This window comes from Geotrypetes seraphini, chromosome 8 (genome assembly GCF_902459505.1).
Source record: "Geotrypetes seraphini chromosome 8, aGeoSer1.1, whole genome shotgun sequence".
Lineage (NCBI taxonomy): Eukaryota > Metazoa > Chordata > Amphibia > Gymnophiona > Dermophiidae > Geotrypetes > Geotrypetes seraphini.
The window spans coordinates 164,785,880-164,800,896 of NC_047091.1; the positions used below are offsets into that span (position 1 = coordinate 164,785,880).

The window sequence follows — 15,017 nt, forward strand, 5'->3', positions numbered from 1 at the left end:
GCCTGCAACCACCGACAGCCGCCACGGCCGACATCCGCCTCAGGGGAGGAGAGAGAGTGTTTTGCGCGCATGCGCACTCCTATCTGCAGTGCTCTACAGTGTACGGAAAACGGAACACGTGATGGGAGTGCGCATGCGCAGCTTAGCCTTTTATTATATTAGATATATACTCCTGAGGAAGGCTAACACAAGCTGAAACATGGACTGTCAGGATCCCAATATTTCATCTCATATCACCTCCAAAAGAGTATGGTTGCCTGGTTTTTAATGGACTTATTTAGGCTTTTAGAATGCTTAGATTGCAAGTAACTTGGTATACAAATGTTTTGGAAGACAAGCAAAAACATTTTATTAAATTTTAACTTGATATACACAAGTCATCACAACTGAGCCGATGGTTCTTCTCTCTCTCTGACGCTGCGGGAGTGAAGTGACTGTTCTAAACGAGCGAGGTCTTGCAATACGAGTACATGCAGTATACACGCGTCACATCATCACAACTGAGCCGATGGTTCTTCTCTCTCTGACGCTGCAGGAGTGTAGCGACTGTTCTAAACGAGCAAGATCTTGCAATATGAGTACGTATAGTATTTTGTATTAAAGTTTTTGGGTTGTGGAACAAATCGCCCGAGTTTCCATTATTTCTTAAGGGGAAATTCACTTTGATGTATGAGTGCTTTGGATTACAAGCATGGTTTCGGAACGAATTATGCTCGCAAACCAAGGTTTTACTGTATTTTATATTGAACATGTCTGATAGAAGGTAGAAACAAAATGAGAAGAAGTCCAGGCAGCAGGTACAGTTATATGCTGAACGTGAGAAAGGGGACAAAAACCACGTAAAATTTCAAATGCCAAACAAGCAACCTTAAACTCAAGGCATGCACAAACCGGCAGATCAATGAGTTAATGAGGATCCACTTTCAAATTCTGAAACCCACTGCACACAAAAACACATGTTCATCTGTTGAATACATAGTTACAAAGCACAGAAAAGTACTTTTATAAAAAGTCATGCCCAGTTAACGTGCATTTGCACAAACCTACCGCATAAAATCAAGAACCATCACATAACAAAGTTAGGGCCGGCCTAAAACCTTCTTTTTACTAAAGTATTCCAGAGTTGCCACTGGCCTAGACGTCCATCTTTGTTGGTACAGGGGTTGTGTACAAATGTGAGTGCGTTTGTCTGCTATCAATAGGCTTTCCTGTCCTGAATATGGCATTCTTTTTCTATTGTTTTTGAACTATTTTTATTGTAAACCACTGTTGATTTATTGTGAAGGCAGTATATAAAGTACTAAGGCCCAGATTCACTAAAGATAGCAATTCAATCGCTGTTGGCCGATTCCTGGCCGATTTTAAACAGCGATTGATTCACTATCTTTTTTGCATGCAGGGACTTCCTTCGTGCTCAGACCTAAGGAAGTCCCTGATTGGCTCAGGCGCCTTAGGCCCCTCAGGGGCAGGGCCTAAGGCCCACATTCGCATCGCAGTAGGGCAGAGAAGAAGGAGCAGGACTTTGCGGTCCCTCCTGCTCCCATCGCTGGAGGCCTACGGAGCAGGAGGGACTGAGCACCCCTCCTACTCCCAACTTTAGAGGTAGGAGGAATAGGGGTTAGCATTTTGGGAGGAGAGAAGTGCCAATGGCAGGAGGGAGTCGGCATCCCTCTTGCCATTTGTGAGTCATGGGGGGGGGCGCATTTGTCAGGGATGCAGTGTTTTTTGACATATCTGCCTGTCTTTTATTCATTTTTTTATGGGGCAGATATTTTGCATGTGTAACGCATGCAAAATATCTGTGCCAAGGAAAAAAAAATGAATAAAAAAGACAAGCAGACCTGCCAAAAAACCAGCAGACCTGCCTGAAACACAGGTCTGCAGCAGTTGGGTTTTAGGATAGTAAAACCCGATTCAAAATAGCCAAGCAATTGTTAGTGAATAAATCGCTTGGCTATTTTGCATGAGGTTTTGCTAATTTGCATGGGTTGGGTCGGATAAGAGATTGATCGGGCAAGCAGTTTAGTGAATTGGGTCGTTACAGGATCATAAGTTACAGGATCAGTAAGTTTAGTGAATCTAACCCTAAATTAACTATAAAACAAGGCTACTTGAATTTATACACTACCAGCATTAAGCTTGAAAGAGCATTTGTAAATGACATGCCAGTTTGAGGGTTGGTGTGAATGGTAGCAGGTACTTTCTGCAAGTACTCATGTGAATTTAAAGAATTTTGCAACGCACATGTGCAAGTGAAAACGCCATCCGTGCTCCGCCTTGCCTATCATCAGGTGTGCCTTCTCCTCTGAGGTGTACACAGGAAGTTGCACCAGAGGAGGAAAGGCTCCCCAGTGACATGCAAGACTGCCTGTTAGAACTTCTGCTAGAATGGATTCCTAAGACAAGTAAGGAGAACGATACAAAGGAGGGGGTTAGGGAAAGAGAAAAGGAGGAAGGGAAAAAGAGCAGGGGGAAGGGAAAGAGAGGAGAGGAGAGGACAGCGAATAGCAGGGAGCCCAAAGGCCAACAGCCCTACTGCTGGCCTAAATGGGAGAAAATGCTAGGGAAGGAATGAGGCCACAATGTTGGAAAGCTGAGGGGAGGTGGTGATGCAGGCTTGGGGAGGACTCTGGGGATGGAGTGAGGGAGTGAAGAGAGGCGAGAGAGGGAAATGGAGACCTAGGTGTGCTATATGAGGTTATTTTGGGGTTTGTTTTTTTACATTCACACCAAATTTGTGCTCCTTATTCGCTTGGGCAAATTAAACCTTGGATTCTCTATACTGCATCCAAAGTTGCATTTGCAAATCAGTGCACACTGTCAATTTGCGGCACACAACTTAAAATTGTTCAACAAGCCAATCTACAATAACTGCCATTTAACAAGCAATTATTAACACTAATTATAATTTACATGCGCTACTTTCTAAGCATATTCTATGTAAATTCTATAATGCAGATCTCAAAAGGGGGCGTGGCCAGGGGAGGAGCGTGGGCATTGCTAAACCTTAGGCGCACTCTTATAGAATAAGCCTGAACCATGCACAACTTAAGTGCAGGAATTTAGGCCTGGCTTTCTTTGGCATGCCTGCACCTAAATGTTAATCGCACAGACAGGCACCATGTGTGATTCTATAAATTGTGCTAAGCGCCAACCTTTTCAGTGCCAAAAATTTTCTAGACAAATACATAGAATTTACGCTTATGTGCGTAAAAATATGACAATGTTAGAAACAATCTAATGGGACGCATTGGGCTCACATTAAGGGGAAAAGTGTGGTGCAGTGGTTAAAGCTACAGCCTCAGCACCCCGAGGTTGTGGGTTCAAATCCACGCTGCTCCTTATGACCCTGGGCAAGTCACTTAATCCCCCCCATTGCCCCAAGTACATTGCCGGGACAGACAGGAAAAAGCCCTTGAGTACCTGATAATTCATGTAAACCGTTCTGAGCTCCCCTGGGAGAACAGTATAGAAAATTGAATAAATAAATAGTGTGAAAAGTTTCAGCCTCTGATAACCAGAGCTGGCATTGTGACATCATAATGCCTCATTCCACCAATGCCTAAGAGCCAACCTCATCAGTGATGTCACAATGGCTTGATTGTCCCATACTTGGCTCACTTTTACTACATTTTGATTTCTAGAATGGCGTAGGGGTTAAAGCTACAGCCTCAGCACCCTGAGGTTATGGGTTCAAACCCACGCTGCTCCTTGTGACCCTGGGCAAGTCACTTAATCCCCCATTGCTCCAGGTACATTAGATCAGTGTTCTTCAACCACCGGTCCACAGAAATTTCCTGTCGGTCCACAGGGCCAGCACGTGCATCAGGCCCAAAACAGTGTTCTTCAACCGCCGGTCCACGGTGCGATCAATGCGGCGTTATCTTCGAGCCAGCTCCCTCTTCCTAACTGATTCAGCGCACAAAGCCACGGGCAGTGGCTCCTAAAGGCATCCTGCGCCTAAACCGGAAGCCTTCTCTCTGACGTTGCAACTTCAGAGGGAAGGCTTCCAGATGAGGCACGGGACGTGCAAGGTGCAATTAGTACTATTATGGGGGCGGGGTCTGGGGTGGAGATTGGGTAGAGATGGGCGGGGTCTGGCCCACGACTTAGCCCAGTGTTCTTCAACCGCCAGTCCACAGAATAATTCTTTTATTTCTGCCGGTCCATAGGTGTAAAAAGGTTGAAAAACACTGGTATAGAAAATTGATTGAATGAATTTGGCTGAAATTGCTACCCGTGCTAATTCAACCCTGCTTTCCTGTGCATATCTAAAGTTCAGAATAGAATAAAGCATTTTCTTCTCAAAATGTTTATGCACAAGGTACTTACTTTGCTTTATTTATAAAGTTATAGGTTTCATTCCAGTAGGCCAACAGATCTGTAGAATCGTCATCATACACTCTTATGTTGTGATACGCAAAGAGGCCTGGAAAGAAATTATCTATTTCCCTGGTCACATTGAGAATGTACTCGACGCTGTAAGAAATGAAAAAGGTAAGTCAAAAAGGGTGTGTAAAAATATTACAGCAGCAGAGAACGACTCTCATATAGAACGCCAACGTTTGAAAAATTTTATATCTACGAAGGAAGATCAGAAAGGATTCAAAGGGTGACGAAAAAGCGAGGCTTCAGGAAAAAGAGGGTAAAAGACATTCACTGAGAAGGTGCTGGATACCTGGAACAGACTGCAGCAGAAGCTGGGTTTTTCTTTTTGATCTATGTATGTTTATTTGGAAACAGCTGTGACTTCAGGTGGTATATTAAGTTTTTAAATAAATAAATAAAATTCAACCACACATGGGAAAGACACAAAAGAATCTCAAAAGCGGTCAATAAGTGGATTATTAAGTGCCTCTGTTATTAATTGCCTGGAGGATACTTTAGGTTGAGCATTGTTTGTTTGCTGGGAGAGAATGGTATTTTCCTTTTTTTAATGTAATTAATGGAACTGTAATTTTCCCTCCCTTTTACTAAACCGCGACAGTGATTTTTAGCGCAGGGAGCCGCGCTGCTCCCAACGCTCATAGCGTTCCTTTGAGCGTCGGGAGCAGCGCGCAGCATTCAACGTGGCTCCCTGCGCTAAAAAACGCTATCGCGGTTTAGTAAAAGGGGGAGGGGTTGTTTTATTTTTTAGAATTGTAATTTTGTCTTGTGTTTATAATTATGTAGGTTTATTTTATGGAAACCGCTTTGTTTATAGTTGGTATATAAATTTTTTAAAGAAATAAAGAAAAAAAACCTCCACAGTGGACATATGGAGTGGATAAAGTGATCCTTTCCTGGATCAACAGTTTCTACATTTCTGTTGAGTCTTACACATCAGAAATATTGACTTAAATTGAACTTCAAATTTTAAAAAATCTATTTTTTTACGCAGGAGAGAAACCCACCCCCTCCCCCAAGGAAGCACCTACCAAACTTTCAGGAAGTCAATCAAAACTTATTACATTACATTACATTAGTGATTTTTATTCCGCTTGTGCCTTGCGGTTCAAAGCGGATTACATAAGAAGAGAGCTGGACATTTCCAGGAGGGTACATGACATTGGAGAATACAGATTGAGGGTATAGACTTAATGACAGAATGAGTGTGTAGACATAATAACAATGGAAGATAAATCAGGTTACATTACTATACATATCAAATAGTCTGTTTCCATACGTCTCTTTGACAAATATCTCTGACTCCCGCCCTCCTTGTAACTCTACTTTTAACTATGCCTTGTACCTCCCACCTTCCTGCACCTCCCACCTACCTGCCTCCTCCCTACCTGCACCTCCTACCTACCTGCACCCGACTTCCTAAGCCACGCCGATTGACTTGTTTATAACCTCTCTATCTCCTTCTTGCCTGCTCCCGACTCGCTAAGTTATATTGATTGATTGACTTATTTGTAAATTTCGCTGTAGATGTAGTCTCTTGTCATGTAAACCGCTCTGAACTATTCTGGTACTGCGGTATACAAAAATAAAGTTATTATTATTACTGCATACGTGTGGTAACTTAGCACAGTGGCACGACAGCTCGTGAACTAATTCACATATTAGCTGCATATTTAACGTGACCATACGTCCCATTTTGAACGGGGCCATCTTATTTTTAGGTGGCCTCCAAGCACAGCTTCAGGACGCCAAAATGTCCCATTTTCAGGGGCCCGCTGAAGAAACAAGTACTGTAGTGAATACAGCCCCTCCCCTCCCCCCGGATACCTTTTTTTAATCCCGGCGGCTGCCTCCTGTCCTGTCTTCCGGCATCGGCAGAGCAGCGCGCCTGCCTGGTCCCGTGCCGCTCACTGAATAGCTGCCGTCAGTTCTACTGACGGCAGCCATTCAGTGAGCGGCACGGGACCAGGCAGGCTCTCGCCCGCCTTGTGCGCCGCTCTGCCGCTGCTGGAAGACATCAGGACAGGAAGCAGCCGTCGGGATTAAAAAAAGGTACCGGGTGGGGGGGGGGGGTCCTGTCCCGTTTTGAGGGAAACAAATAAATGGTCACATTATGCACACCGTGTTAGGGGGGGTTGAACTGGGAAGATTATGGACAGAAAACAGGTGTACTGCACACTGCGGTTAGCGCACGGCTATGTCCTGCACGCTGTCACTTGCACAGCGAGTGCAGAAAGAGTAAAGGGTATGGGACTTGATATACCGCCTTCCTGTGTGGTTACAATCAAAGCTGTTTACATTTTTTTTTTTTTTTAGACAGAAACACTTACTGCCTCCTCAAGAGAAGACAAAAAGGCTGAAATTCTATAACAGCGCCTAATCTTAGGTGCCTAATTCACAAACAATGTTTGAAATGGCAAGCAACGTTAAATTTAAAGCACCTAAAGATGCCTAACGCCATTACAGTCATGGTTAACGCTGGAAGTGGCGTTAGGCGCCAAAAAGCGCCTATGTAGGCAAAATTCACAGCAAAGAGGCGCTGGAAATGTAAGCTTTCAAGAATGCATTTAACTCATAATCCCCTCACCCTAAGCACCCTGAGAAACTCCCTAAACCCCTACTTGTCCTGTTGTCTGCTAATTTGGATTGTAAGCTCTACTGAGCAGGGACCATTCTGAAATGTGTTGGTGGTACAGCGCTGCATATGTCTTATCAGTGCTATAGAAACATTAAGCAGTAGTAGTGGCATTTTAGTTATTGTAAGCCGCTTGGAAGGTACTCACTCCCATTAGGTGGGTTAACAAATCTTAGTAAACTTGAAACTTATTCTGATACGCATGCACTTTTTCCACAAAATATTTTTTTTTTATAGATGTCCCGATATAAAATTATCCCCCCCTTAGAGGCAAATTTCTAGGAGAAATGATAAAGACTGGGCTTAGAGAGATGAGCTTTGCAAGATGAAGTTTGAGATCTTAAGTGGGAATCTTAGAGCAGGGGTCTCCAAACTTTTCGCCACAAGGGCCACATTGGGTACTTCAGTTTTTTTGTTTTTGACTTTTATAATTCTTTATTCATTTTATAGCTTACATCAAGTACATCAACATTGATATTAACATTTTAACATAGATATATCATTTGAAATTCTACAATTAATCTTATCAAATTAAATTTATCCCCTTCCCTCCCATCCTTTTATATTTCATAAAAACATTTTCCAATAATAAATACCCCCCTCCCCCGCCCAATTTCCATCTGTACTAATCAGGGAACAAAAATATATACTCATTCTTTACTATAATCTGATAATGGCCTCCACACATCCTGAAATTTATTAAAGTTCAGTTTTATTGAAAGCAGAAAATGTTATAAACTAATTACAGAGTATGTGAGATTAAATTATTGTATATTAAGGACGACAAACACTCCCAGCAAATTATCATATTTTCATCACAAATTATAATAAAACCATTTAATGTGAATGATGGAACTGTTCTTGTGTTTTTAAAATCTTAATTGATGCAATTAAAATCTATCAAAAACCTGTGGTGTTGGGTTTGTTGTTTTTTGGGTTTTTTTGCAGATTCTCGTTGGAAAATTAGTCCAATTGGCGCATTTCCACACAATTCTTCCGCGGGCCGTACTTTGGAGACCCCTGTCTTCGAGCAACTGCACACCTTTAATTATATCCATCGCCCAAACTCTGCTAAATCATTTAATTCAAAATGAAACTGAAAAGTGGGTAACGTTTTAAAATGATACTTAGCAAAAACAGTGGTATCCTTACTCAGAAAATATTTTAAAGTCATGTTTATTTTCAACAAGGTATCAAGGAATGTAATTCGATAGATGTGAATTTACAGCAGATGTAATGTTATTATAACCTCTGTTGATGTTTTAATTTAAATTGCATTTTCTATGATAGCTCCCCCTCCCGATTTGTGGTTTCCCCAATCACGAATTCGGTCATTCGTGATTTTTTTTGCTCCTGATTTTTAATTCAGAAACGCTGCCCCGGACATCCCCCAGACCTTACCTGGTGGCCTAGCGGCAAGGCGGAGCAGTAGCGATCTTCCTATGCTCCTGCCCCGTGCAGAGCCGTTATCAAAATGGCTGCCGTGAGTTCCCCCTTGTAGTCTCGAGACTACAACGGGAACTCACGGCCATTTTGATGACAGCTCTGCACAGGGCAGGAGAGTAGGAATATCGTTCCTGCCCCTTGTCACCGCTAGACCACCAGGTAAGGTTGGGGACGCAAGAGGGAGGCGGGGGTGGGTCAGATCCGGCCCCAAAAAATTATTTGCGATTTTCCCTATTCGCGGGCCAGCTCTGCCCCTAACCCCCACGAATATTGAGGGTCTGCGGTATTTGGCATTGTATCTCATTGTGAATGTTACTATATACTCTGCCTTGTTATAATTGGAACATAAATAATAGACAAACAGCCATTTTTTAAATGATTTTAGCCCACTTAAAAACTAACTAATTCACAGAATGAAACAAATAACATACAAAAGTGAAGCCAAAGCCGTCCTTTCTGCTGAAGAAGCTGCATCAAAAGCCTATGTCCAAGCAAAAGAGGCTTGAATTCTGATGAGAACAATGAATTAAAAAGAGGCGAGTAGGCTCGGGGCCTAAGTAAAACTGGCTTCAAACAAACAAAATGATGGACTTACCCAGAGTCTCTCAGCTCCTCCAGATTAGAGGCGTTCCACTCTGAGCCCTGGGGGACAAAGAAAAGCCAAACATTAACCTGACTGCTATTCATCCCATTATAGTATTACATTTTCCCTTTTTTTTCGCCTGGGAATTTTCTCCTCCTCCTGCTCTCTTCTTTCTGCTCAGTCAGAACTGGGGATGGGAAGCAGCATCATGCTCGATTCACCTCTTCCCTTTTAAGATGATTACGAAGGTGTCCATCCTTATGCAGGGGCCCTGTCACTACCTCCTTCCGCCACACAACACAAACAAACACACACATATATGTCCTAATAGTCTTGAAGTCTGCCTACCAAGTGTAGGGTTGCCAGCTTTGTAAAATCCAGACATCCTAGACCCGCCCATCTTTGCCTCAGTCCCGCCCTCTGCTGTGATTGAGAGGAGGGACAAAGCGCCAGGTTTTGAAAAGCCGTCCGGACCCCCAGACATGTCCTCAAAAGGATGACATGTCTGGGGGAAATCCAGCCATCTGGTAACCCTAACCAAGTGTCCTTGTTCAGCCAGATCAAGCAGTTTCCTTTCCAGCAGCTCCAGTCCTGATCAGCCGGGTCTTTGAGCGGCATGTGCATCTTGCCACCAAGCGTTCACAATGTGCGGCGGCGACAAAAAGGGGCGGACAGAATGCAAGGAATGATAAAGAAGGGGATCACGAACAGATCGGAGAAGGTTATCATGACGCTGTACCGTGCCATGGTGCGCCCTCACCTGGAGTACTGCGTCCAGCACTGGTCGCCGTACATGAAAAAGGACACGGTACTACTCGAAAGGGTCCAGAGAAGAGCAACTAAGATGGTTAAGGAGCTGGAGGAGTTGCCGTATAGTGAAAGATTAGAGAAACTGGGCCTTTTCTCCCTCAAACAGAGGAGATTGAGAGGAGACATGATCGAAACATTCAAAATACTGAAGGGAATAGACTTAGTAGATAAAGACAGGTTGTTCACCCTCTCCAAGGTAGGGAGAACGAGAGGGCACTCGCTAAAGTTGAAAGGGGATAGATTCCGTACAAACGTAAGGAAGTTCTTCTTCACCCAGAGAGTGGTGGGAAACTGGAACGCCCTTCCGGAGGCTGTTATAGGGGAAAACACCCTCCAGGGATTCAAGACAAAGTTGGACAAGTGCCTGCTAAACGGGAACGTATGCAGGTGAGGCTGGACTCAGTTAGAGCACTGGTCTTTGACCTAAGGGCCGCCATGTGAGCAGACTGCTGGGCACGATGGACCACTGGTTTGACCCAGCAGCGGTAATTCTTATGTTCTTATTAGTTCAATTGCAGAGGCCCATGTTTACCAAGAAGCCAGTATAAAAGGCCACTCTTTCACAAAAGCCAGCAGTGCAGTAAATGCTCCGACGTCCATAGGAACTGAATGGGTGTCAGAGCACTCAGCACTCAGTTGCACAGCTTTGTAAAAGGGGGCCAAGGTATATTAAGCGGTTTGCAATCAAGTACTCGAGTATGTTTTCTTATCTGTCCCAGTGGGTTCACTGGCTATCTAAAGTACCTGAGGCAATTTTCAAAAGCATTTCTAGATAAAGCAGCATCTTAACTGCAAAATTAGGCTTTTATTAACTGCCTGCCGATATGCACATAAATAAACTAAACTAAACCAAACCTTAGGTTTGTATACCACATCCTCTCCACAATCGTAGAGCTCGGCACGGTTTACAGGAGTTGGGATAGAAAGGAACTCCAATGAAGGGTTAAAGGTCAAAAGAATGAAGAATGTTTAAAGGGCTTAGTATATCAGAGAAGGAGGAGGTGTTACATTTTTGAGAATAGCCAGGTTTTCAGATGTTTACGGAAAAGTTGGAGAGAGCTCAGATTCCGAAGAGGGGAGGTAAGGTTGTTCCAGAGCTCAGTGAATCTGAAGGGGAGGGAGGTCCCTAGCTTTCCTACATGGGAAATGCCTTTTCATGAGGGGAAGGATAGTTTTAATTTTTGGGTGGGTCTGGTGGTATTAGGATTTGAGGAGTTCCAAGAAAGTAGAATAACGGGAGGAAGGATGCCGTGTAGGATCTTGAAAGTTAGACAGGCGTATTTAAAGTGGACCTTGGAGATTATTGGAAGCCAGTGAAGCTTGGATAGGAGCGGTGAGACATGGTCGAATTTACTTTTTGTGAAGATAAGCTTAGCCGCGGCATTCTGAATCCGCTGAAGTCTATGAAGGTTTTTCTTTGTTAGGCTTAAGTAGATAGAGTTGCAATAGTCCATTCTGGAGAGGATGATGGATTGGATAAGGATGGCAAAATGCTTTTGATAGAAACAGGATCTTACTTTCCTCAGCATGTGAAGGTTGAAAAAGCTTTTTTTTACCAAGGAATAGAGGTGGTCGTTGAAGGACAATGTAGAATCAATGATGATGCCCAGAACATTGCTTGAGAACTCAAGTTGCAGAGTGGAGCCAGAGGACAGTGGGATGTAGGTGGGTAGTTGGTCTAATTTTGGGCCAAGCCAAAGTAGTTTTGTTTTGGACTCGTTCAGTTTCATTTGCACGGTGTGGGCCCAGGATTGGAGGTTCGTTATACAAGAGGATATGTTCTCTGAGAGGTTAGTGAGGTTCGAATCGGTCTCGAGGAGGACGAGGATGTCATCAGCATAAGTGTAAATTGTTTCTAGGGGGCCTAGATGGAGGAGTTTTAGGGAGGACATATAGATGTTGAAAAGAATAGGAAATAGAGGTGAGCCTTGCGGGACTCCACATATCGGTTTCCAGGGGGAGGATGAGGTGCCATTCATGTTGACAGTGTAGGATCGGGAACGTAGGAATTTTGAGAACCAGTCTAGGACTGTGGAGTTAATGCCTATCTCGGAGAGTTGGTAAACTAGAATATCATGGTGGACAACGCCAAAAGCAGCAGAAAGGTCGAATTGTAGGAGGACGGCAAACTTATTACGAGAGTGAAGTTGTTGAACCTTAGAGATTAAGGAGGTCAATAGGGATTCGGTGCTGAAGTTGGGACGAAAGCCATATTGGTAAGGTAGGAGAATAGAGAATCTCTCTAAATAGGATGAGAGTTGGGTAGATATGATGGACTCAAGCATCTTGGTTAGGAGAGGGATGTTTGCTATTGGGCGATAGCTGGATGGTGTGGAAGGGTCAAGGTCGGGTTTTTTTCAGTAGTGGGGTCACGGCAATATGACCCATTTCAGGATCTGTCGGCTGGGATAGGGTTGGAGACCGTTAGGGTAGGGTTGGAGTTGGTGGGCACCAGAGAGTTGTAGGAGACTGCAGGTGGGAAGGAGCATCTCAAGGTAGTGACCTTTTCGTTGAAGAATTTTTCTAGAACTTTGGCTGAGGGAGAGGAGGGGAGCAAGGTGGAGTCTTTTTTGGAAGTTAAGGAGCGCCAAATGTTGAATAGTGTACTCTCTGGTTGTTGGATTTGGAGATTTTGTCACCGTAGAAGTTCTTCCTTGCTTTTTTTTAGTGCTGTATTGTAAAACTTAATATTGACTCTCCAGGACTGTCTATCTATAGGGGAATTAGATTTTTTCCATTTGCGCTCTAGAGCTCGACATTTCTGCTTTAGTTCTCTGTGATATGGGAGGTACCAAGGGGCTTTATGGTAGTAGGAGATGGTTTTGGTGGAGAGAGGGGCGAGGGAATGGTAGGTGGACTCGGAGAGGGCAACCCAGTTATGCCAGTTGGTTTCTGAGTCTGCAGGCTTAGGAACAAAGGAGAATTGGTTGAGAAATTTAGTCCAGAACAGATCGCTCGTAATTTTTTTGCGGAAGGTAATGGAATTTGAGGGGTGGGGTGGAGCCCCAAGATGTAACATGAAAATGGGGAGACAGAAGGCCCCTAAGAAGTGGAGTGTCATCGGCTGAAGTTTTGTAAGCAGTAAGATTGAGGAAACTAATGAGGTCTAGTGTGTGCCCCTTTTCATGGGTTGGGGATGGTGTGGGGGGGGGGGGTGGAACCAAGAGAGGTGAGGAAGCTATTAAATTCAATCGTATCCTTGCTGGTGATGTTGTCTAGGTGGAGATTGATGTCCCTAATGATCAGTAATCTTTGAAATTTGAAATGTGTATTTATTTATTTACTGGATTAATCACCTTTACGAAAAGATGCACAGGTGCATGCGTAACTATTCCCAGAGGGTGGAGCTATGTGTGTCCTTAGGGTTGTTCAGAAAAACCTAAAGTTGGAAAAACTGTGACAATTGACGTTGTTCCCATGAATTTGATTGTGCTCGTTCAGAAAACAATTAAAAAAAAAATTAAGCCCATCCTGGGGTCGCTCAAAGCCACTGATTACATAAAGCTTTGTTTTTCTTAAAATTTGCTATTATTTTTGCTTAACAGAGCATATTTCTTGGTATCATAGCTATAACTTTTATGTTTTCACATTCCGCAAAGATACAGTGATAAAAAGACATTTTATGCAAAAAATCTAGCAGTGTTTTATTAAATTAACCTTTAATATTTGCACTTTATTAAACATAAATTTAACATACTTCGCTAATAGTTTCGGCATAGTCAACTATTAATGGCATTCCAAACACTCAAATCATTCAATATCTTCTTGAGATAGTCAGGATAAAGCCTGCAATGCTGTTCAACTCCTTGCAACAAGGCCTCACGCTGCGCTGGGTCTGTGGTGATGCCAGTGGCAACGTCAGTTACCTCGTATGGCTGTGTCCTTAACCACCTTCACTGTGTTTGTCAACATAGTTCATCCACCCAAATCCCTCCAATCAGCTCTGATGGCTTCGGGGTTTCCCCTGCAGCTCAGTTGATGGGGCTTCCCCCTTCGGGCTCAGCAAATCGTGGCTTTGGAGTCACAATCAGCTGAGCTGGCAGGGAGAGCTGGGGCTGCTGGCTCAGCTGTGGACTTTTATTTTTTAATGGGAGCAGTGGTTGTGCGTGTATTGTGTGCCAAAACACAACACTTACACAACAGCTATAAGGCAGGTCCCCTAAAAGTGGGGGGGGCGTTCCCTTTTGCGCTTCACAAGGAGAGCTCATTTACATATTAATGAGCTCCATGTGATATATTTGCATAGGGTTCTCGGTGGCTGCCAAGAGGATCGTTAGCAGCCCCCGAGAACCCTTTTGAACATCAGAAAGAGAGCTTCCGTCCTAGAAAGACTGCTTTAACAAGTCTTACTGGCACAGAAAGCTTTTGAGCATCAGGGCCCGAGTGCATTTTTAAGGGAACGCCCTCGACTTGCCCACGCCCCCTTTGCAGATCCACACGGAAACACGGGCGTTATTCTATAAATAAAATGATTAAAAACGGAAGCAGATTAAGAAGAGAACAACTTCCTCCTCATGGGAACAAAATCTAATACAGTTAAGTTTTAAACAATTTTGCTCTTCTCTCCTTATGTTGGAGGCAGCCTGACATTACTTAAATAAGAAATAAGGGAGGAGCTAGGTGGACTTTGAATCTGAATTATTGGACAAAGGACCACACAAGCCACTAAAAATAAAATCAGATTATGTCCTCTGAAATAACGCCCCCCCCCAAAAAAAAAAAAAAAAAACCCCACCCCACAGTCGGGCAGAGATGGTAAACATTATAAGTAAGGATGTGAAGATATGTTTGCTGCAAAAGTAACCAAAGGGGATTTCCATCCCCCTCATTTCACCACAAATCTGTGCCCAAAACCAAACCCCCACCTCCCTTTCATAAATTTTGCCCTGGCCCCTGAATCAATGAATCGAGAGAGATATTTACCACATGCAAACTTCTACAGATCTTCCGCCCTCCCCCCCAGCATGGCGACTTCTGCCGAAACCCCCGGCATTCAAGACAAACCCAAAGGTTATAGATAAATCGGACCTTTTATAGATTATAAAGAAAATCTACAGCTCTGTTTGCAAACCTACTTCTCTCTAATGTTCCATCTGTAGAAGGCAGCATAATCTTTTGCTCAGACACACGGGAAAGTTAACATAACATAAAAATCAA

General features: G+C 43.6%; 1 protein-coding gene across 4 annotated transcripts in view; it reads right to left on the reverse strand.

Moving 5' to 3' along the window:
* Positions 1 to 15,017, reverse strand: part of SSH1 (slingshot protein phosphatase 1) — a 150,101-nt gene that overhangs the window by 13,728 nt on the left and 121,356 nt on the right. For all 4 annotated transcript variants that reach the window (XM_033956908.1, XM_033956906.1, XM_033956909.1 and 1 more), the window contains 2 exons: positions 9,063 to 9,109; positions 4,333 to 4,479 (listed from right to left, as the gene is read on the reverse strand). In XM_033956908.1, coding sequence (XP_033812799.1) covers positions 4,333 to 4,479; positions 9,063 to 9,109 — 194 coding nt within the window. The remainder of the gene's footprint in view (positions 1 to 4,332; positions 4,480 to 9,062; positions 9,110 to 15,017) is intronic.